General features: G+C 33.5%; 1 protein-coding gene across 1 annotated transcript in view; it reads right to left on the reverse strand.

Annotated features, from left to right (window-relative positions):
• Window positions 1-22,931, reverse strand: part of LOC137923275 (organic cation transporter protein-like) — a 50,408-nt gene that overhangs the window by 23,465 nt on the left and 4,012 nt on the right. Inside the window, exon 2 of the mRNA XM_068766474.1 lies at window positions 16,085-16,310. Coding sequence (XP_068622575.1) covers window positions 16,085-16,310 — 226 coding nt within the window. The remainder of the gene's footprint in view (window positions 1-16,084; window positions 16,311-22,931) is intronic.

A 22,931-nucleotide genomic window follows, 5' to 3' on the forward strand; every position in this document is an offset into this window, starting at 1 on the left:
AATCTCAATATGACGACACAAGAAAGCAGCGGTCACAGTAACTACCATTTCAGCTGTACAATGTTCACCGATGGACATATATTTCTTCCTCATATTTCCAAAGACTTTAATAAGGTCATCCGTCCGCCTTGTCAATGGATGTTTTATATGTTTAACATTATACAAAGTATAGATGTTAGCATTAATTGCGTGAGAAATATGTGTATTCTGTGTGTTATATCAATTATTTAACTACAAATCGCACAAGATTTTTTATTCGGTTTTATTTTCATATTTACGTGATTTAATTTTCAATGGCATTAATAGATAGATGTGGCTCTCAATTGAATTTACGTAGAAAAAATAATGTAGTTATGATATTTATATTATATTTCCTGTACAACAAAATGCGATAAACTATTAAAAATGGTAATGATAAAGAAGCATTTTCAATACAAGATGGTTGGTATCGCAAGGTTACAAAATAATAATTATCAGCCAGGTGGTCGTAAAAAGAAGTCTGTCAGATTCTGCAATAGAGATTTAGGGTCCATAATTGAGCAAACACAACTGAAGTCAGACTCCGTAATGGTGCGCCGTATAAAAAGTAACTTCAAACGAAAATGAAAAATGAAAGGTAATAAAAAACATATCCGTAGACAAAAACACAAGCCTTGTCCGCGATTAAAACCCGAAATAGATTTACAGAGGGCGCCCCTTTTAAATTTGTAAAGGGGCACAAAAGTTGAGCGCCAAAACAAACAGCAGCGGGTCGATCGTCGGGCACTTTTTTTTCTGTATTTCGGATTGCAAATGAAATTCTGCCGACTCTCTTGTTTACATCAACTGAGCATCGATTTAGATGACTTTGTTTGTTTCAATCTCGGCCTCAAAGCTCTTCATTTAGCAAACTCAACACGTAATTTATTTCATCCATTGAAACTAGAATCAAATTGAGCTTGCTTATAATACAACCCTTCAGATAAAAGGGTTTCAATCGCACTCTAATCTGAGAATAGGCGTCTGGAAATTAAAGAGTGTCTTCAATTTAGTTTTTTTTTACAATTATTGTTAATAAAGTTTTAAATTCTAATGCACACTTATTTAACATAGTTATATATTAAAGCGAAAGGGTTAAACTCGTGACGAGTCCACTTTCGAATGCCTCGGGGCGTGGGCCCCACAGGAGAGAAATTTGATTGAGAAGCTGGGAAACACTGAGTCCGACAATTTCTTCGCATATGTAATTTATTACAACTTCTCGCGAGTTTTTTAATAAGTTTTTTTTTTTAATTTATTTATCTTATAAAACTATACACTGTTGCCCACAAAAGAGTTGTCTTTAAATAGAAATCAGTATTTTATCATCTGTTTACAGAACCAGGAGAACTGATGGTAATTAGTAAAGTTGAGGGCAAACGTTCAAGAGTTAGTAGTCCCATAGTCAGATCGGACCAAACTCCATACTCTTAATTTGAAACTTTATAATGTACACGATTCCACAGAAGCCGGTGGCGCAGTTAAAAAACAAAGGCCATGTTTAGGGCGTTACGCAACTACGTAATAAGGAAACAAGGAGAATGTAAATCTGCATTCATTTTTATGCTTCACGTATTCTTGATCGAAGTTGATGCTGCTAGCCCTAGGGGTTTTATAACTTCATCAGAGTTGAGTTCAGGTCCGTAAATTTAAAAATACAATTATTCTGGTCTGGATCTGGATCCTTGATTCGCCCACACTCTTCGTGGTTAGGGAGCAGGAGGCCGCCCCCTTAGAATAGACATTGTGGTGTGTTGGGTCTTGCCCTGTTGTGAATGATTCAATGTCATGGTCGGAGAGTAGCGGGTGAAGTGGTCGCTGGTGTTGTGTGGTTAGCGATTGCAGTGTCGTGGGTGTTCAGTGGGAACCCTGTAAAGGAGTTCGTCCTTGGGATATCTATTGGCCTTGGCTGAGGTACGGGGGGAGTTGCGAGTAGCACTTGCTATGAGGTCTTGTACTCTAATAACAAATATTGTTGTCAAATTAATTATTTAAATTCAAACCGACGTCGATGAGATTAATATTGTCAATTCTGATTTTAGGCAATGAATTTGTTTGTGTTCGAAAAGGGCTTAATTATATTAATAATGTTTTGCAATATAATTAAATAAATCTCAAACAAGTTCAGAAATATTTCTTTTGTTAGTATTATTACTAATAAAAAGGATACTACTAATAAAAAATATTTCCGAATTTATTATCAATGGTCAAAGACCGTACGAAATTGTTTGATAAATGTGTGTTGCCAGTGATACGGGTAGAACCGTGTTATATGGGTTTAGCAATGCTACTGGTCACATAGAAAGCAATAGAAGGTGGCTATGCTCGGAGTTGCACTGCGAGATCGAATTAGAAATATGTTGGTCCACAGAAGAACCAAGATTACCGTCGTAGCTCGTGCCGACACCACGTGCTTGTACACGTGGTGTGAAGGACTAGTTCCTGTCGCAAGGCTTTGGAGGAGATCTGTGCCTTATAGTGAGGTGTTTATCGTCTGAAAGAATACTATTATAAGTAGTTTATGAAAATTCTATATGAAAATCTTCAATTACAAAGTAACATATTAAACTAAAAACGTGTCTGACTTCTTTGTGGGACTTTCTCAGAACACACGTGGCTTTATTTCTAGTTGAACGATGACGGGGAGATTAAGTTTCTGTTAAATTGGGCTTTTCTTCAAGTACACAAGTGTTTGTTATTAATGACCCAAAGTGGATAAAAGGTCGTATATAACAATTACCAGTTGACCCTGTGTACTACGTTCCATCTAACAGTCAACGAGTGAATAAATTACGAATTTTCAAATTTACATACTTTTTGACTCTGTGTTTGGCACTAATCGGTGTAACATAACTCCTGAAGATGCCCCGTGGAGGGGTGAAACACGTGTTGAGTAATTTGGTGGTGGCGGTTGTGTGATTTGCATTGTTTGCCGCATATGCATTTATCAGCGGGCTGGCGGGCGGTGCATTTCATTGCACGATTACCACTGCATGTGCGGAAGTGGCTAAATATTGGTCCTTTTCTTACTTAGGATGGACTTCCGCGAGGTAACGCCTGATTCCATTAAATAATTACAAAAAATCATTAAGTACGTTAAATAAAAAATCACGGCTAAAGGGATGTATGTGTGTATTTACTTATCATTTTTTAGACAAATTAAAAAACACTAAAATTATGATAATAGGTCAAGCCATTCTAGAGTTTTAAATAGTGTTAATAATATAACTTTGTTTCTAATTATAAATGTGGTGAGGCGAGATTCAGACTACAGGCGACTAATCACTCGTTTATTAATTAAAAGTCTTTTAATAAACAAAACACTACTCATTTGACATTCTCTAATTGACATCTTACATCTAGAATTTAAAAAAAGCAAACAACGTTTAGCTGTGTCGATCGTAAATATGATTCCTTACATTATTAATGAAAAATCAAATGATTTGACTATATTAGGAAAAGATTTATGTTATATAAATGAATTATTTCAAAATTCTCTAAAAAGAATTTCTTACTTAATTAAATGTTAAGGATTTCTGTATTTTTTTGTTAGTAACAATAATGAATATGATTTATTTATTGTTTGTTACACAGTAAACCACACGCGCGGTTAGTACAAGGTTTTGTGAACAATGGTAAACGGAAGAAAGTTTGTTCACACGGTTCACAGTTTTAACTTCTGCGTCAATGTTGCCACTATACAGCACATATCTTATTTTTTGTCTTGTTCACTCGGCGTATAGTTGCGTGAGTGGGAAAAGGATACGAATACAGGAAATAACAAACTGACAGCTACATTATTATACCGCGCGGGAATTTGAAACTATTAAGTATATAGCAAAGTTATTAAATAAATTTAGAATGTTTTATAATTGGTAATATATATCACGGCGTAAACAATTATATATAGCAGTAATAATAATAATATAAGAAAACAAAATACATATAAATGATGTATGACAAAAAAACGCAATAAAAATGAGTAGTAATCGGAACATAAAACTGGATTAGGATTATTGTACTAGAGCTATTAGTATAATAAATGCACTTATGTAAGGTTATGCGATAGTGCAATGTGCAGTGTTGGATTTGTTTCGCATTTCCTCATCGCTGTGTGCAGAATTGCGATTATAAACGGTGACGACCAATGAATGGTATAATTTTCTCTTTACATGTTCATAATTTCGTTATAAATCCTTTGTGAAGTTTAAGATAGTTTTTCATTGTTTCCCAAGCCTATATCCTCTTTGTCCTTTTTAAAGCTCTTTGTGAATTAATCACTTTAAGAAGGGCAAATTTTTCATTGAAAACCTTTAATATACATCGTTTCAGCCGTAGGATATCGAAGCGAAAGTAAATGATATTCTGCAGCAGATTTGCTAGTTGAAGTTGCAAAGATCCTAGTGCGCCTAACAGATTGCCGCTGTGGTTGGTCCTGGATTGGAGATCACGTACCGTAAAGTGCAGTATAGGATATCCATTCAAAATGGGGGGAGTCGATTTTGTTTAGGATGGAAAAGCTTTGAATGCATACCGCTTTCAACTCTTCCTTTTTTAAATCTATTGGAAAGACATATCTTCAACGTAGACCTATGCTTAGATAAAGATGATGAGATATAACAGCTTAGCTAGGTTCTTATATCTAGTTTTGCAAAAAAATCTTGTAAATATTAATTCGTTGGTAATAATAGTACATATATGAAGACATAGACATGCATATAAATGTACAGAAATATGTTTATTTATTAATTTACCCTTTTCACAAAGTTCGTAAATGCTGACATAACGCCTTGGAGCATTCTCCACCAAATAACTAATTATATATGCTGAATGAATCGTTATTTTAATAATTGAAAAAAAAATCAATACGAAACCATTATAATTAATAATAATAACAATGAAACAAATATTTACCCTATTTTATGAACCGTATGACGTATATATATGTTTATACATACATATATATATATATGTATTTATATATATGTATATATACACGCCCATATGCTACTACTGTCAGGTTCGGATTCTTGAATCATTTGTCATATCAAAATCAAGATGATACTAATATCAGGCGTATTTGTCTCCATTATTTAATGATCGACTTTTCACTAACGTTAGTTGAATAGACATAAACACTTTGGTTTTTAACATCTCGAGAGAAAAATAATGTAAATCAAATCGAAATCACAACGTTCGTGAGAACGGGTGTCAAGGTGGTTAAGCGATTGTCTGGAAATAAATTTTAATTTTATGAATAAACAGTATTTCCATTAAATGGCATCTCTTTTAAATGAGTTATTATCAATTGTTGTTAAGTACTTAATATTATAAGTTTTATAAGTCAAGCGAGATGTTTTTTTTTGTTCTGGTGATATATTGGTAATTTAATGGAATCAGGCGTTACCTCGCGGAAGTCCATCCTAAGTAAGAAAAGGACCAATATTTAGCCACTTTCGCACATGCAGTGGTAGTCGTGCAATGAAATGCACCGCCCGCCAGCCCGCTGATAAATGCGTATGCGGCAAACAATGCGAGTCACACAACCGCCACCGCCAAATTACTCAACACGTGTTTCACCCCTCCACGGGGCATCTTCGGGAGTTATGTTACACCGATTAGTGCCAAACACATATATTGGTAACTTACATTGAAGATTCCGCGAGGTCAGCGGCAGGGTGCAGTCATTGTCGTTCAACCCGTAAAAGCAAAGACCTACTAAAAGATATCAATGGTGGAATATACCATAATCGCCACGCTTGGCAGGCGTATTGGTGAAATAATGTATTTTTTTTTTTTATGACCCCCGCTATTGGGGGCCTCTCGTACCCCTATCTTATGGTGAGACAGGGACTTATTTTACAATTATATTTTTTCACATTCATTTTTATTTTCTTTCTCTTCTTTCTTTCTTTACATTTTCATTTTCTTTCAGTCTATTTTCTCTCTTTCATACAACAATTCATCTTTCTTTCTCATTCGCTCTATTCAACTTTCATTCTTTCCTCTTTTCTTAATCTCTATAATTTTATTTCTGTTTATTTACATTGTTTTCGTTACACATTGTTATCACAGTAGGTTTATATTTTATTTATTTACAATATTCAAAGTTATTACAATTTCTCATTGTCTATTTACATTTCTATCACTTTGTTTAACTTTTATTTATGTGAATTACTTTTTTAATTACTTGTTTACAGAATGCGAGGAAGTCGTCTTTTGTCAATTTTTCTTTTATCAGAGAGGCAATCGAGTCCTCCCTGATTTGAACGCCAGTGTAGTATTATGTTACGCAGAGGACGCTGCTGTCCAACCTCTGGAAACTTATTTATGGGCAGTGACAATCTTTAATAATGAATGCACAAAGTGTGATATATATAAGATTGTATATGATGGAATCGAATGCGCGACTTACGATCGCAGGAATAATACTTTTTTATAAGTTTCTTAACAAATGGAAAATTGCACAGAAATTTGAAAATGATTTTTGAAGTCTTGCACAATTGCCTTTACGTTATGGCTTCTCAGTTCTTCATTTTAATTGTAGTGTAACTTTTCGATCGGTGTTAATTGGTTACAAAATAAATTAATATAATTAACATTTAATCAATAAATAAATTGATTATTATGATGTATGTTTAGGGGTACGGAATTTTCGTATTTACGAAATAGATGCGAATAAATGCGAAAATTTCTTATAAATGCGAAATGTATGCAATTTTTCTGTTTTTCAAGATCATTTTTAAATGAGTTAATTGATGAATATACACACTTTCATAGGTAAATTCAGTGATGTCAACCCCGTATCATAGACCCCTAAGGCCTACGGGATATATTTCTTGGCTTACTTATCAGTTAAGAAGCTCTTTGTTTTGTGTAAAAGACCTCTGGTCAGTTGAAAATTCCTAATTTTTAGAAAAACGCCTTATCTTTTTTTCGAACTCTGCCATCAATGGGCTAATCCATGAACTCATTAATAAAAATATAAATCATAATATGCATGACAATTTGTTGGCCGTCAAATGCAACTTTTCGTGCTTTGATGGAGCAGAATCTAATACAGAGTATTTGACATCCAACTTTACATAGTGGACGCTTAACTTATCTTTAAAATATACAATGTCGTCGTAACAAACTAAAAAAGAACGCTTAAGGTTGCGAATATTAATTTTTTTACGATTTTTTAATTAACTAAACTTGTCAAATGTTAAGGCATGCACCTTTAATTTTGAAAAATTTTTGTCGAAAAATGCCTATTACCTCAAATTTAATAAGTTTTAAAGTATAAATGCGAAATTAATACGAAATTTGTAAAGTTTGAAAAATTTAAATGTGAAATTGGTGATTTTTTTTTGCGAAAATTCCGTACCTCTATGTGTTACATTAATATATATATTACGACAGTAATCGACACGCTTATAATTTCTGGCTGCAAGAAAACTGTTGATACTGATAGTGTAGCATTATGTCAGTAGATAGACACCCTTTGTCAAGCATAGGCCTTCCTAAAAGATTGCTACTATGATCGGTATAGTGCTGCCCGCATTCAGCGAATTTCTTCGACATTGACTATCTCGTCGGTCTACCTGATGGAGAGCTTACCCACGTTGCGCCTAACGTAGTCACTACTTATTAATAATATGTAAGAAAAGGACCAATATTTAGCCACTTCCGCACATGCAATGGTAGCCGTGCAACAAAGTGCACCGCCCGTCAGCCCGCTGATAAATGATACGCATTTATCAACGGAAAAAAATATTACATACGATAATTTTTCCTTGAGAGGATTTCAAACGCTCTAAAAAGACTTCTTAATAAACTAACACGGGCAAGGGAATTGGCAAGTTGAACGGAAAGGCTACGTAACTCGTAGCGCATATGGCTGCTGGGACCTTAAAGTCCTGGAGACCACGGACTTGAAAGCGCAGCGTAGGATGTCCTTGTTAAGTTTATCGGAAGAATCTGGATGTTGAAGTCTCTAAGTAAGAAAAGGACCAATATTTAGCCACTTCCGCACATGCAGTGGTAGTCGTGCAATAAACTGCACCGCCCGCCAGCCCGCTGATAAATGCGCACGCGGCAAATAACGCGAATTACACAACTGCCACCGTTAAACCACTCAACACGTTTTTCACCCCTCCACGGGGCATCTTCAGGAGTTATGTTACACCGATTAGTGCCAAACACAGAGTTTAAGGTTTTTCTTTGTTGAAGTGGCTAAATATTGGTCCTTTTGTTACTTAGGATGGACTTCCGCAAGGTGACGCCTGATTCCATTAAATTATTAATAAAATGGTAGAAAAATTTCTTAACAAAAAAAGAGGCACCTCCAGTAGCAGTAACATTTATATCTCCCAGTCACCAAAACTTTAATTAAGTATCCGTACATTGGGTATTAATGAAAGAGCTTACGTTATGCATGGCAAGGGTTTCATACAAAATTGTACGGAGTCTGGCACGCCAGTAAAAAGCCTTGCACAATAGGTGAATTGCATTCACAGACTTCAATGTGTCGTCGACTATGCGAAATCGTTATGCCAGTGCTCTGTAATATATGAATGTAGAATTTGGTATTCATTCGTGAAATCAATTAAAAATTTTCGACTGTTCCCAATAGAGTATTATTCACCTTTGAATTACTTTGCAATCTTTTTGAAACTTTCTACGTACATTGAAATTAATAAAAATCTACAGGATGATTGTTGTAAAGAGTATAAAAGGGTGAATATAAAGATCTCATCTCAGCAAAAAGCTTTTAAGCTTTCACAACTATTTTCAATCAAGTGATCGCTCTAAAACGCTATTGGAAACGCAGTGACAGATATTAAAATAATTAATTCTAGTATGTGAATATCCGAATTTTGAAAAAACTTTTTTTACTATATATATTTATAAATATATATGTGTACATTTATAATTTTATATAAAATTATACATAATTATTAAAATTAATATTTTCACTATCTTGATGCTTTTTTTTAAGTATAAACAATTACCTTTATAAAATGGTATGTCAAAAATCATGATGAAAAATATGTTAAGTGTAAGACGTTGGCAGGACCATTTGAGTGAGAGAGACCTTTTTTAGTGCCATAGATTACCTTTTTGCTGTTTCAAATATCATGTTAAATAACTTTACATTCTCTTTGACTTTTTCTATCTAGATTTAAATTTTTAACAAACTTTTTTTGATAAGGTACTTGAAAATAGTGTACAAAAATTTGGTTTTGAAATTTATTATATGGTAAGTTAGATAGGAACCCCACTAGATGGACCTATGACATCGTTAGTCACCGAAAGTCGCTAAATGTAGGCAGCGCATGACCGATCATCAAGGAGTTCTTTGGGAGAAACCTGTGGTGTGAGTGGGCGTCTATCTATTGTAAAGATGATATGCAAGGAGGAGTTTTACTGTGTATTGTATTAATTAGATATATAATTATTTTTAATTCTGTGTGAAATATTAGCATATTTAACATCGGATTGGTATAAAAGATAGTTATTACTTTTTTAATACTTTTCAAAATTACACAAAAAAGTTAGTAGTTAGAAAACTGAATTATAAAGTGAATTACCTAAACTTTTCCTATTTAAAATGCGCTATGAAATACGAATAAGCTATATGAAATGTTTTTATTTACGAAAGACGTTTCGTATCTAATTACGTATGTCGGTTTCCTTACATAAGTTTCGTAAGAATTTCATATTAACTACAAGAGATATATTACATATGCATTCATATCTAAATAACTAGTTATTGGTTATAATTTTTAAATGATTTTATTTTTTATATTATTATCATCTGGTTAAGCATATTTTAATGCCGCAGGTATATGTTTAAAAAAAGTTAATATTTTTAAGGAATCTAGATAAAGATACAAGTTATTTATTCAGTGCTAAACTTATACAGTCTAGATGTGCTTTTTAGGTATAAGTAATGAGCTGTAGTAACGTATTGTGGCATGTGGACCTGTATTTAGCGTCTTATCGTTACATGATCGTTTCAGCCTATAAACACCGCTTGCAAGGCCTATACAAGGGGTGCTTATTGCAGAGGGTGCCTATTGCTGGGGTGCTTATTGCAGGGGGTGCCTATTGCAGGGGGTGCCTATTGCAGGGGGTATCTGCGAGATTGCATAGGCCTCCCCCAAAGATATCTATGAGGGAATTTATCATAATCGCTACGCTTGACAGCGGACTTAAAAATCACTTGTTTATTTTATGTTTCAAGTTGTTCAAATTATATGTTCTATTAGTAATGCCTCAAAGCCTATCTATAAATCTACTTACTTCGGCGGACTTTACATTTTGATGTTAAATAAGTTATTCAAGCTATGTTCTAAATTTTCTTATCACTAATTGCTTATTTATTTATGCTATAGACTCTACTCTAATGCCTTACGTTTAAATGATTATCCTTATTTTTAATTTAGGTAACTTTTAACTATATTTATTTTTGTTTGAATCTCGTGTTTTTTTTTTATAATTATATAGAATGAATAAATATATCTGTAGAGGATATAGTAGATTATGGCTAAATTATTTAAACTTTAGTGCAGGCACGAGTATGTAATAAAGTCATTAGACGGCAAGGCTGTGTGTCGAGGGGTTATTTTTTTAAGCGCTCGTGCGGCTGCTGTAATGGTTCAAATGTGCGCCATAGTAATTTAACGTACAATTAAATGCTTTTGTAATGTGAACAGCATTTTGTCCGCATTACAATAGGATTTACTGTGATTGCGCTTCCCATAGAGTGAGTACGAAATCGGAGGAAAAAATGTGAATTGTTGCTTTTGATGATTTTTTTTATTTATTCTTATTTTTACCCACACATGAAGATTTGGCGACATTCAGAGCGGCCCTTCGCAATAAACTGTTTACTTTATTTATTTATTTTAATTAATATTCTTTATTGTACACGCAAAGATACATTTAAAAAGTTTAATAATAATAAAAAAGTACAATGGGCGGTCTTATCGCAAGAGGCAATTCCTTACAGACAACAATAGTATGGAAACAGTAAGTTTAAATAATGCGCAGTTAACATGTCCAAAATATACATATATACAAACATACATACATATTTATAAATATTTTCTTATACTATAATTGCTACTTTTATATATAAATAAGTTAAAAATCCTGATTTATTTATAGAAAATAGATCATTGATTAATATGGTCATATCATACAATAATTTTCACAAATATTACACGTATACTAAACATACATATATGCAACCATACGTACATATGTGTATAACATATATACTTATAATAAATAGGGTATAATACGAATATCGTTAGGAATAATCATATGGATTGTTTAAAAAAAAACGTTACGTTCTAAACCAATTCAAATTATTTTTTAAACATATCTCTCTTTTGCATGATTGTCCAATCGTAGCTTTTACAAGAATAATTTGAAAAATAAAAATTAAGTGAGATTTTAGTTAAGCAAATACAATTAAATAAAAAATTGTATTGTGACCACATATAACGTAACAAGTTGTTTTCTTTACGCAATATATTTACGTTCACGCGCTGTTGTGAATAAACAGATTCCATTGTTACCCTAAACGACTTTAACTGTTCAAACATCATTAAATTGAAAACACTGATGTGTATTTTAAATGAACGAGGTTTAATGAAACAATACTTTGTTGTTTACTGTGTGTGTCGCTTGATCATTGTTGTGTGAAAAATTATATATTTATTTCTATGTACATAACTGCGAAACTGAATTTTAATATCACGTAATTATTAAATTGATTTATGTATGTTTGATACATACATTGTAAAAAGCTGATCCTTAAAAATTTTGGGATCGATCTGATATAAAATATTTGTAGGTGGCGGCAAGAGATTTGTCTATTTGATCTTTAAGTTGTTACGTTATACATAGAGTATAATCGAAAACAAAAAGATTTTCTGAAACTGTGTTGTTTTGGAAGTGTTTCGTTCGAAATTATTAAGTACATACAATGCAATTTAAACCATAATATAGATATAATATAAATATATAAACAAACATAATATAAATATGTAAACTATAGTCTTTGATCCCTGTCCCTTTTTATTTGTTTTTTCCATTGTTTGACTATATATCATTATATGTTCTCAGTGAGATAGTTATAAGTTAACAACTGTAACTATTTTTATATTTCTAAGCTTCTAAGTTTGTACTTTCTTAACGCCTTTGGTTACTGTCTATCTCAAATAAAGTAAATAAATATTAAATCACAGATATATGTCGAAACCGACAACAGTTTTACATATTAAAACAAAATTGAGACTATTTATATTATTACAAGTATCTTTCGCATATAAGGAATATTGATCTGTATGTGTAAGCCTTCGACTAGGTGGCAGGACGACAAAGTCAAAGTCGCGTGTTTTACTTAAAAAATATAAATTTCTCTCTTTGTAAGAAAAGGACGTCAAACACAGAGACTCTATTCGGTGTAACATAACTCCTGAAGATGCCCCGTGGAGGAGTGAAACACGTGTTGAGTGATTTGGCGGTGGCGGTTGTGTGATTCGCATTGTTTGCCGCATACGCATTTATCAGCGGGCTGGCGGGCGGTGCACTTTGTTGCACTACCACTGCATATGCGGAAGTGGCTAAATATTGGTCCTTTTTTTACTTAGGATGGACTTCCGCAAGGTAACGCCTGATTCCAATAAATATTTCTCTCTTTGTTTCTACGCTACTATACTCATCCCTCTCCCTCGTCGGGCGCGTACCACACACGCATCACACAAATACTCAAGACACCGGCAGATGCTCGTCCGAGTTCAAGCAAAGGCGGTCAGGGTCGGTCTGCGACGCTACCGCCGAGTAGTCCTCGCAACACTAACCAAGACTACACTACAGTAACAACTACACTCTTCAAGCAAAGTCATCGCTGTAATTGGGATACGATCTGCCAAACTAAAGTTTTAGTTCACAGACCTTTGTTTACGTGAAAATAGCTAGCAGCATTACATCATTCACACTACACTCTCTGCTAGATGATGCTTATTTGTAATCATCATTTCAGCAATAGGACATCAACTACTAGATATAGGCATTCTCAACAGATTTCAAATAGGACCGGCTATAAAAGCTTAACGTTGAAAAATCAGACGACTTAAATGGAAAACTATAAGCAAGTTCATTAGACTATGTCAAAACTAGCGAAGGGATCGGCGTTATTTGTTGCAAGAGATTGGTTACCGCAATCCATCAAGGACAGCCATTACTGTATTCAATAATATATTGAGTAAATCTAAGCTCAAGTAATGGCCGTTATAAATGAAGATGTATTAACTGCATTCCTTAGTAGATAAAAGATGTTTTATGTAAAATTATGTAACATTTATAGTATTGTGCAATAATGAACTTGTATATCTTTTTTAGTCTGTAGTAAGCCATTTATATGGACTGAGGCTTGTGATTGTAGGTTGCAGGTGAGATTCTCTGTATACAATTATATATATTATCACTGTTTGTGCATTAATTATATAGGATTGCCACTGCATACTAAGAAGTTTCCAGAGGATGAGTAGCAGCGTCCTCTGCGTACAATAATACTACACTGTGATCGCCAACCCGCCTGCCGTACGTGGCGATTAGGGAATACAATACCGAACTAAAATCTTAATACCGGTATTTGATATTTGAAATATCGGGATACCGATATTAAAACCGGTATTATTAATAAAAAAATTACTTGTTATGTTTTTATTTATCTCACTTGTTATATTGACTTGTTAACAAATAATACATGAAATCCAATAAATATTGTTCCGAAATGAGTACATATTATTTATTCTATTACATAGAGAGTAGGAGTAGATAGGTACAACAAACGCGGAAGCAAAAAATAAGTACATATTAAATTGTATGTTACATTTTACATGTAATAGGCTTGTATGGCATTATGTAATTAAAGAAGCGAAAAATATAATTAAATTGAGAGTATTTATGAAATAATATTAATATCTTGCGTTTTGTTTATTAAAGTACACCAATATCTCACTTTGCGTCGTGGTTATGTTCCAAAAAAACACGACGCAAATTGAAACGCGGCAAAGTGAATTAAGATTTTCTATAGGAAACCATGTAAAGATCGAAGATAGGTTCCAGCGTTACGAAAACACTACTTTTTAATAAGAAAATTGAACAAAGTAAACATTAAAAAACAAAAATAATATTACTCTGTCAATAAATAAATTGGAATAATATTTACCCTTTTTGTAACCAGAAAGAACCCGTAAAAATTTATATAAATTTATTATTCTCTATTTTAAAAAAAGCACAACACACTACGTATTTAAAACTGAACTTTAAAATTAGCAAAACAGAGTGAAAATAAATACTGTATTCAAATTGCGTTGATTTTTAGTTAGAAAAGGAATGCCCGAGTTTTGATGGCATGGCGCAATTAGGAACAAAAGTGTTGCCATCTCTTAGAAAAAAAAAGAAAAGTAAAAAAATATTAAAGACTCGAACCCAAAACAACACAACCTCGAAAATCTAACGCACAGTGAAAATTAGTACTAATTAGGTAGCGACGTAACTTCGAAAAAACTCAAAACGAAACGACGCAAAGCGAGGTATTGGTGTATGCTTTTAAAAACATAAAAAATCAATCTTTTCTGATGAAACGAGGCGAAATCAAACGAGGTCCGAATTTTCGTCCAAATCAAATTAAATTTATTGTGCATAAATTCTATTTTTATCAAATAATGTAATACCAAAATACCGGTATTTTTACATGAATAATTTATATTAATAATTTATATTAATAAAAAAATTATATTAATAACGGACAAAAATCGTCCGGAATTCCGGTTTTCGGGATCCCGGAATCCCGGTTTTGTAAGCCCTAGTGGCGATTTTTGTTTATCCCGCCATGAATATCTTTAAGGGAGGCCTAAGGCTTATAGCCAGCGAAAAGTTACACAGATTTTATTTATCTATCAAAACTTTTTGTACACCATTGACAATAATTAGAGAAAAAAAGGAACAATTCATATGGTACAAGAGGCGGTCATATTGTTCGACGCGATCTCTACCAGACTACCTTTGAATGGAAATAAGAGACATGAAGGAGAGGGCAGTTTGGGTTGTACGTACATATAAATACAAATATACACACATACAAGAATACTGACATATACATATATACACATATTCATTGCTATATAAATATGTGTATACATATATATGAATATTAACATGGGAAAGGTACTCCATAAATATGAATAATTAAAAGATGCTATACAATATCCTATTTTTAAGGTGAAGGAAGTGCTCTTTTAGATTTTTCCCTTCAAATTCTTCCGCCAACAGGTCTTAAACCTTATTTTTGAACATATATAGCTTCCCAAGTAGTAGCGCCCACGCGTACCATAATACCACACTAGTCGACAACCCGCCTGCGAAGGTGGATTATGGTATATACCCCAATAGATATGTATATGTGTATATATATATATATATATATATATATACAGATAGAGTTCGCCTTCGGAGAATCATCTTATTCGAATAACAACGTAACAATGTCTGGAAGAATCCGAATTTTTTCGGTTCATGCGACAACTGTATATGCTTGAAGTCGTAATATTGGCCTTGGATAAAATCTTGAAATTTATGTCGGCATATATCCGGTATGACGATTATTGTTTTTAATAAAAATAAACGCGTTCAACAAGATAATATTATTAATACGGTAACTGCGACAATGTTTGCACGCGAGTTTCAGGTAGTGCATTGTGAGCTTATATAGACCCCAGGAAAACTTTATTTCATTTCGACAAGAGTTCATATTTGCCTACAGACACTGTCAATGAAATATCATAGTTTTTTATTCACTTTGATAAATATGGCTACATATAGTTTGTTCCTCCAATTAAAAAACACAGCTTTGTGGAACAGTATAGATATAAAAAAAAATGTTACATTTGTAAGTACAATTTCACTGGGATATTGCTGCCGCAGAGAGGGAGAATACGATAACTTTCTTTACGCACACGATGCAATGTATGCCGTGTTAAACACAGTTCAAGACACTTACCTCTTTAACAATGGAGTGTTCTTCAAGATAGAAATATGACTCGCACTCTATTTCAGTGGAGGTGTCAAAGTAGTGCGGAGAACATCTTCCTATGCTGCTGTTGACGAATTCGGTGACGTTCGGGAACGGTGCATACCGCACGCACTTCGCATAGCTTCCATCTTCATAGTGGGGTATCGTGTAGTTTGAAACAGCTGTCTCGCCATCGCATTCTGGGATCGCACATCTGAAAAAAAATTCTTTTATACCAAGATGATTGGTCATAGATACAAAAGATTTAAAGAGACTGCATTGCCCAAACATCAAAAACTCTTCAAGTTTTTACACCTATTTTCAGTCATCCTGTATATAGTTACCGCTGTTTTGATTTGTTTATTAGAATGCAATACCCCAATAACTTCCGGCAGTACAATGCATAAAATAAAAAAAATAATAAAAATAATAATAAATTTAGATACTTCTTTAAGGCTTTTACGTCTATGACTAATCATCCTGTGCACGATTAGTAGTATAAACTGATCCTATTGGGTCCAAGTGTAAATCTTGTGCCACTTGAAACTAAATTTAACAATTTTTATATAAATAAATCATTTAACAAGCTTTTTAATTCAGCACCATATCAGAAATATTTAATGGAATCAGGCGTTATTTTGGGGAAGTCCATCCTAAGTAAGAAAAGAACCATTATTTAGCCACTTCCGCACATGCCAAACACAGTGGCACTAATCGGTGTAACAAAACTCCTGAAGATACCCCGTGGAAGGGTGAAACACGAGTTGAGTGATTTAACGGTGGTAGTTGTGTGATTCGCATTGTTTGCCGCATGCGCATTTATAAGCGGGCTTGCGGGCGGTGCACTTTGTTGCACGACTACCACTGCATGTGCGGAAGTGGCTAAATATTGGTCCTTTTCTTACTTATATCAGAAATAACATCCCTACTGCTGGATATCAACCTCTCCTATAGATATCTGATAGGGCCGGTTGAATGCCTGCATCTAGCGATTTTCGAAGACTTTAATTATGTTATCTATCCACCTCGTGACCAGACGTCCTAAGCTTTGCATGTCGGTCCGTGTCATCCGTTCTAAACCTCAAGGCTCTCACTTCAATACGTATAAACTATTCAATGAATGTATTATTTTCGTTGAAAATCAATGTGATCGGGGCTGAAGCCACGTAAAAAGTTTTAGAATTCCTTGCAATTAATTCATCGATTCTATCATTACTGCTTTGGAAGCCCGTTCCAAAAATGAGCTGATGTTTTATCTCGACTGGCCCAAATCCTGGAGCTCGTTGAAGAGAGATTTCCATCTCTTGCTTTTACCTCTACAGCATAAAAAATCACTTTGAAATTATTCCTTGTTATTTCTTTGAATAGGTTGTAATTAATAATCAAAAATGTTCGAAATTGGTATCGTATTTTTTGTATTCGAATTGTGTTTTCAATTATTGTGATTATTTATTTTTATTATATTAAGTACATCAAAATTAAGGTGTACTTTCAACTGCTTTCCTTAATCAAATTTAAAAATAAATATTAATATAGTTGAAAAAATTCGTCACGTAACTTGAAATAATATACGCTAATGAAAACGCACCTTAACATCAAATGTGTTTATTATTATGGTAAACATATTAACGGTTTCATTCATTGTTTCACCTTGACCTATTCAAAATAGACGTGAAGACTTTAAGGTTATATTTCACGGGCAATATTTTCATTCGAATTTTTCGTTATAACAAGTTTGTAAATGTATTATGTAAACAAATACGCTACGTGTTTTCATTGGTGTAATGTATTAGATAAACAGTTGACTTAATAAGTAAACTAAAACAATTAATTGTATATTTAAATGCAATTACTTCGTATTATATGCACAATTCATCTAGTACTCTCTCATCTGTTATACAGGATGATTGCCTATAGGTGTAAAAATTTTAAAAAGTGTGAATGAGCCGCTAGAAAATTTTCTCACATACTCCCAATAACTCTATGTAAAGTAATCACTCTGAAATAGGTGACATTATTTTTTTTAATTTATAGGAATGCGGTAGGACAATGTCTTCTGGCAGTACAAAGCAGACAAAGACAGATAGTTAAATTGTAATATGTAGTCGTATTAATTCGAATTTATATAATGCTTTAACTTACTAAACTTTACATTATTTATTATTTTTGAAACCTTTTAATTTTAATAGGGTTTTCTATACATTAATTGACAGCAAATTATCCTCTTAAACCTTTTTTACTTATAATCAACCGTCCTGTGTAAAGAAGTACAATAATAGTAGATAAATGCTCCCTAAATAAATAAAAATTTTCGGAATTGTATTTTAGGTATATTTATTGAAAATAGGTTAGATAGTAAATGTTAAAACTTTAAATTAATCATCTTGTTAATTAAAGGGACCGCAGAAATTATTATCGTCCATTGAATGAAAAACAAAAAAAATACATTACGTCATATTTTTATAACTATGAAAATAAATTATAAAAGAAAGGTCTATACTTATTTTATACGTGAAGTTATTGGCTTGCCATAGACTTTTTGAAATTATATGTATTTAAAAGTGGACACTTTATTTATTATACACCAATGCCTCGCTTTGCGTCGTTTCGTTTTGCGTTTTTTTCAAAGTTGCGTCGCTGCTTAATTAGTACTGATTTTCACTGTGCGTCGTTGGATTTTCAAGGTTGCGTTGAATGGTAAAGAAGATAGCAACACTTTTGTTCCTAATTGCGCCATGCACTCAAAACTCGGGCATTCCTTTTTTAACTAAAAATAACGCAATTTGAATACAATTTTATTTTCACTTTGTTTTACTAATTTTAGAGTTCAGTTTCGATTATGTACTGTGTTGTAATGTAGTGTGTTGTGCTTTTTTAAAAAGATAATAATGAATTTATTTAAATTTTTACGTGTTGTTTCTGGTTACGTAAAAGGTAAATATTTTTCCAATTTATTTATTGCCAGAGTTATATTATTTTTGTTTTTTAAATGTTGACTATGTTCAATTTTCTTCTCAAAAAGTAGTATTTTCGTAACTCTGAAACCTTTCTTCGATCTTTACATGGTTTGCTATAGAAAATCTTAATTCACTTTGCGGCGTTTTAATTTGCGTCGTGTTTTTTCGGAACGTAACTACGACGCAAAGTGAGGTATTGGTGTATGTATGTTAAATAATACTTTGAATATAAATTTTATGTTTTGAACAATGTAAGACCAAAGCTAATTTGATTATATTTAGATTGTAATGCTTTATGGTACACGATATTTTTTGCTTGATAACATCCTCATACACCCATTTTGCTTCCGATTGACGTCAAATGTTTGACAGGGTCAAGTGTTTTAATTTACAGTGTATTTTGTTTAGGGAAATAATTATTTTTACTATTTTCTTTTCAATTACAGTTTTATTCTCCATAAGTACCTTTCTACTGGTCCTATTTTAAATCTACAAGGGATTCCTGTGTCTAGTAGTAAATGACCTTCGGATGAAATATAGACGGTGGTGAAGACTCTTCCTCATGTCTTAAGAAAAATATTAAAAATAATCGCTGTGTTGTGTAGCCATTTTCGTTTATCGAGGAATACGACTTGTGATCATAGGTCGCGGGTTTGATTACCGCGATACGATCTTATATAAAGATTGAATATAATTTACACTTTCTGAATTATTATATAGGATTGCCAATGCTTACGAACAAGTTTCGAGACATCCACAGCAGCGTCCTTTGTGTATCATAATACCATACTACGATCGCCGAACCGTCTGCCAATTGTGGCGATTTTGGTATATCCTCCCATATGGGGCAGACACAACTCCCCCAAACATATCTACATGGGAGGCCTTGCAGTGGGTGTCCACATTCATAATATACACTAAGGGTAAAGATACATAGATACACCCGTTAATAGATCTCTAACTTTCTTTTTGTAACTGTTTATTGACCCTTTAATATCGAAGGGAACTTTATTTAAAAATAGAACGCTTTGTACAGGTAAAGAAGAATGATCGAAGTCCGATTTGTGAGAAGTACCCATAAGGGAATACGATAGCGTGCAAGACATAAGACTTCTATAAAATAATAGTTATTTGCCTATTAGAAGCTCAAAACCTATTCTGTATGAATATTTTGAGTCGGAAAGTGAAACTAAGTCATATCATTGAAAATATTCAGATAACGTGTGGCATGTGCATTTGCCTATCTTTTTACTAAAAGCCTTCAAGGAGTGAGTGTATAGCTCCTTTACTGTCAAATAATATATGCACATGAACTAAAATCAAGTTGTCTACCTGTATCATTTCAATAGAAATACATATTTAGCGTTCACTTTTTATATTGCTGACCAGTACAGCTAGCTAATACTTTTATGTTAAACTATTCTTGTGCGTTTGAAATTCGGACGCCATCAGTGACGTTGTCTCTTCTGTAAGAAAAGGACCAATATTTAGCCACTTCCGCACATGCAGAGTGCTCTCTGCTGTGGACCCTGTGTTTGGCACTAATCGGTGTAACATAACTCCTGAAGATGCTCCGTGGAGAGGTGAAACACGTGTTGAGTGATTTAACGGTGAGAGTTGTGTGATTCGCATTGTTTGCCGCATACGCATGTATAACGGGCTGGCGGGCGGTGCACTCTGTTGCACGACTACCAATGCATGTGCGGAAGTGGCTAAATATTGGTCCTTTTCTTACTTAAGATGGACTTCCGCAAAGTAGCGCCTGATTCCAATAAATAGTGGTCTCTTCTGTTCCGTAAGGGTTATGTAAATTGTAAATACTCTTTGTACATATGTGATCACTTTTGGCTATCATCTTCCTTGCTAACGTGCTGGAGTAATAAATTGTTTTCACCCTCTAAATGCGTATATTTCATAGAAGGTAGATCAGATACGTGCTCGGGCGGTAAGTCACTTCCGCCGGCTAATCGTTTTAATGTCTACATCCTTGATGGCGCCCAAATTCAAGAACTCCCTGGAATTATTTAACATAAAAGTATTGTGGCCGCACTGGCCAGCATTACGGAGCGTGAACTCTTCACGTATTTTAGAGTGAACACTCTGAACAGTATGATTGGAAATATATCCTTTCATACATCGACAACAGTTATTATATTATTTATGTTGATAAAAAAATATTTCTTATTTGTGAAAATTATGTTTCATTTTTAAACGGTTTTATTTAGTTCGACCCGTACGGAATTTATTTGTTTATTTATTTGGGTCAAAATTAGAAATTGAAATTTAAACATCTTCCCGTTGTCAGATTGATCTTAAATTTGGTACACACATTTAATTTAGATGACAGTATAATATAATAAAATTAATAACATTATGAATCTAAGATGGCCGCCGATAAAAAATGGCGGATTACATATTTTTCCTTAACCTCCTCAATATGGGTATCAAATGAAAGGGCTACATTAGTAAAACACGATGATTATGTCAAAATTTAAAATTCAAGATGGACGCCGTTCCAATATGGCGGACTAGGTACATATTTTTCCACAACCACTACAATATGGGTATCAAAAAACCGTTTAATTTAAAAGTTTTTTAAATGTATTTATTCTATGTTTCGTAATGGCACTATGAGGGTGCCGAATTAAAATTAAAATCATTCATAATAAATAAAGAATAAAAAAATGATTGGAAATAGATGTATAAGCTATAGGTCAGTTTTATTTATCTTGCTTTAGTTCGCGACCTGTCTATTCTATAGATAATTACGTTATAATATTTATGTAAGTAATATTAATGTTTTGTAATATAATATTAATATTATGTTAATAAATACACATTATACATTGTGTATTGTTTGTTTCAATATAACCTGATATGATTAATGTGTGGAAAAACGATTACAATATTGCAAGATAATTAATATGGACATCAGAAGTATGTGGTAATCAATAACATTGTTGTTGTGTTTCTAGGCTTATATTAAATCTAGGTAAAATTCTAGATGGTTCTATATGTAATAGAGACGTAATTATCGGGTCCAATGCGGTGCCTTATTGCAATCAAATGACATCCACGTTCACCGATCATACTTCTTTTGTTTGTTCTTCGTCATTATCGTTTCAGAGGTAGGTCGTTCAGCAGGGAACACACACACATACACACACGCAGGCACACACACACACACACACACACATGTACGCACGTGAACATACACATACTATTATGACAGCTAAACTATGCCGACTCGTGTCTAATATCGGAGGACACAAGCAAAACAGAAGAAAGCTATTAGCATCTGTGACTACGTCAGTGCTTATGTACGAGTTACCCATATGGTCTGACGTACTGAGCAAATAGTAATCCCGACGGAAAATCGCTTCAGTTTATAGAGTCAACACTGCGAGTAGCTAGCGCCTTTCGTACAGTATCGGAAGAGGCGGCATGCGTGATAGCGGGTATGGCTCCTGTTGCACTTCTTGCAGATGAATTGATGAATCTCTACCGAAGCAAAAAATGAAATTCAGACACTATTTCAGCTGAACTTGGAACCCAGGGAAGACTGAAAAGCTTGCAACAGTAGCAATCATCCTAGGATAAGTCAACGAAAGGAAAATGGATGCGTAAGCTAATACCAGACCTAGAGCCGTGGGTGAACCGAAATCATGGAGAGTTGAACTACTACCTAACTCAGATCATATCCGGCTACAGCTGTTACCGAGCGTACTTCCATAGGTTCAAATACAAAGATTCCCCTGACTGTACTTTTTGTGCCGGAATGATTGAAGATGCAGAGCACGTCTTTTTCGTCTGGTCTTGGGAAGAAGATGTAGGATGCAAAATCTATTCTGAAAGTCTGATAGCTACAATGCTATCAT

The sequence above is a fragment of the Battus philenor genome, unplaced genomic scaffold (assembly GCF_028537555.1).
Source record: "Battus philenor isolate CCGP_79_NKW_IND1 unplaced genomic scaffold, ilBatPhil1.0.hap1 SCAF_21, whole genome shotgun sequence".
Lineage (NCBI taxonomy): Eukaryota > Metazoa > Arthropoda > Insecta > Lepidoptera > Papilionidae > Battus > Battus philenor.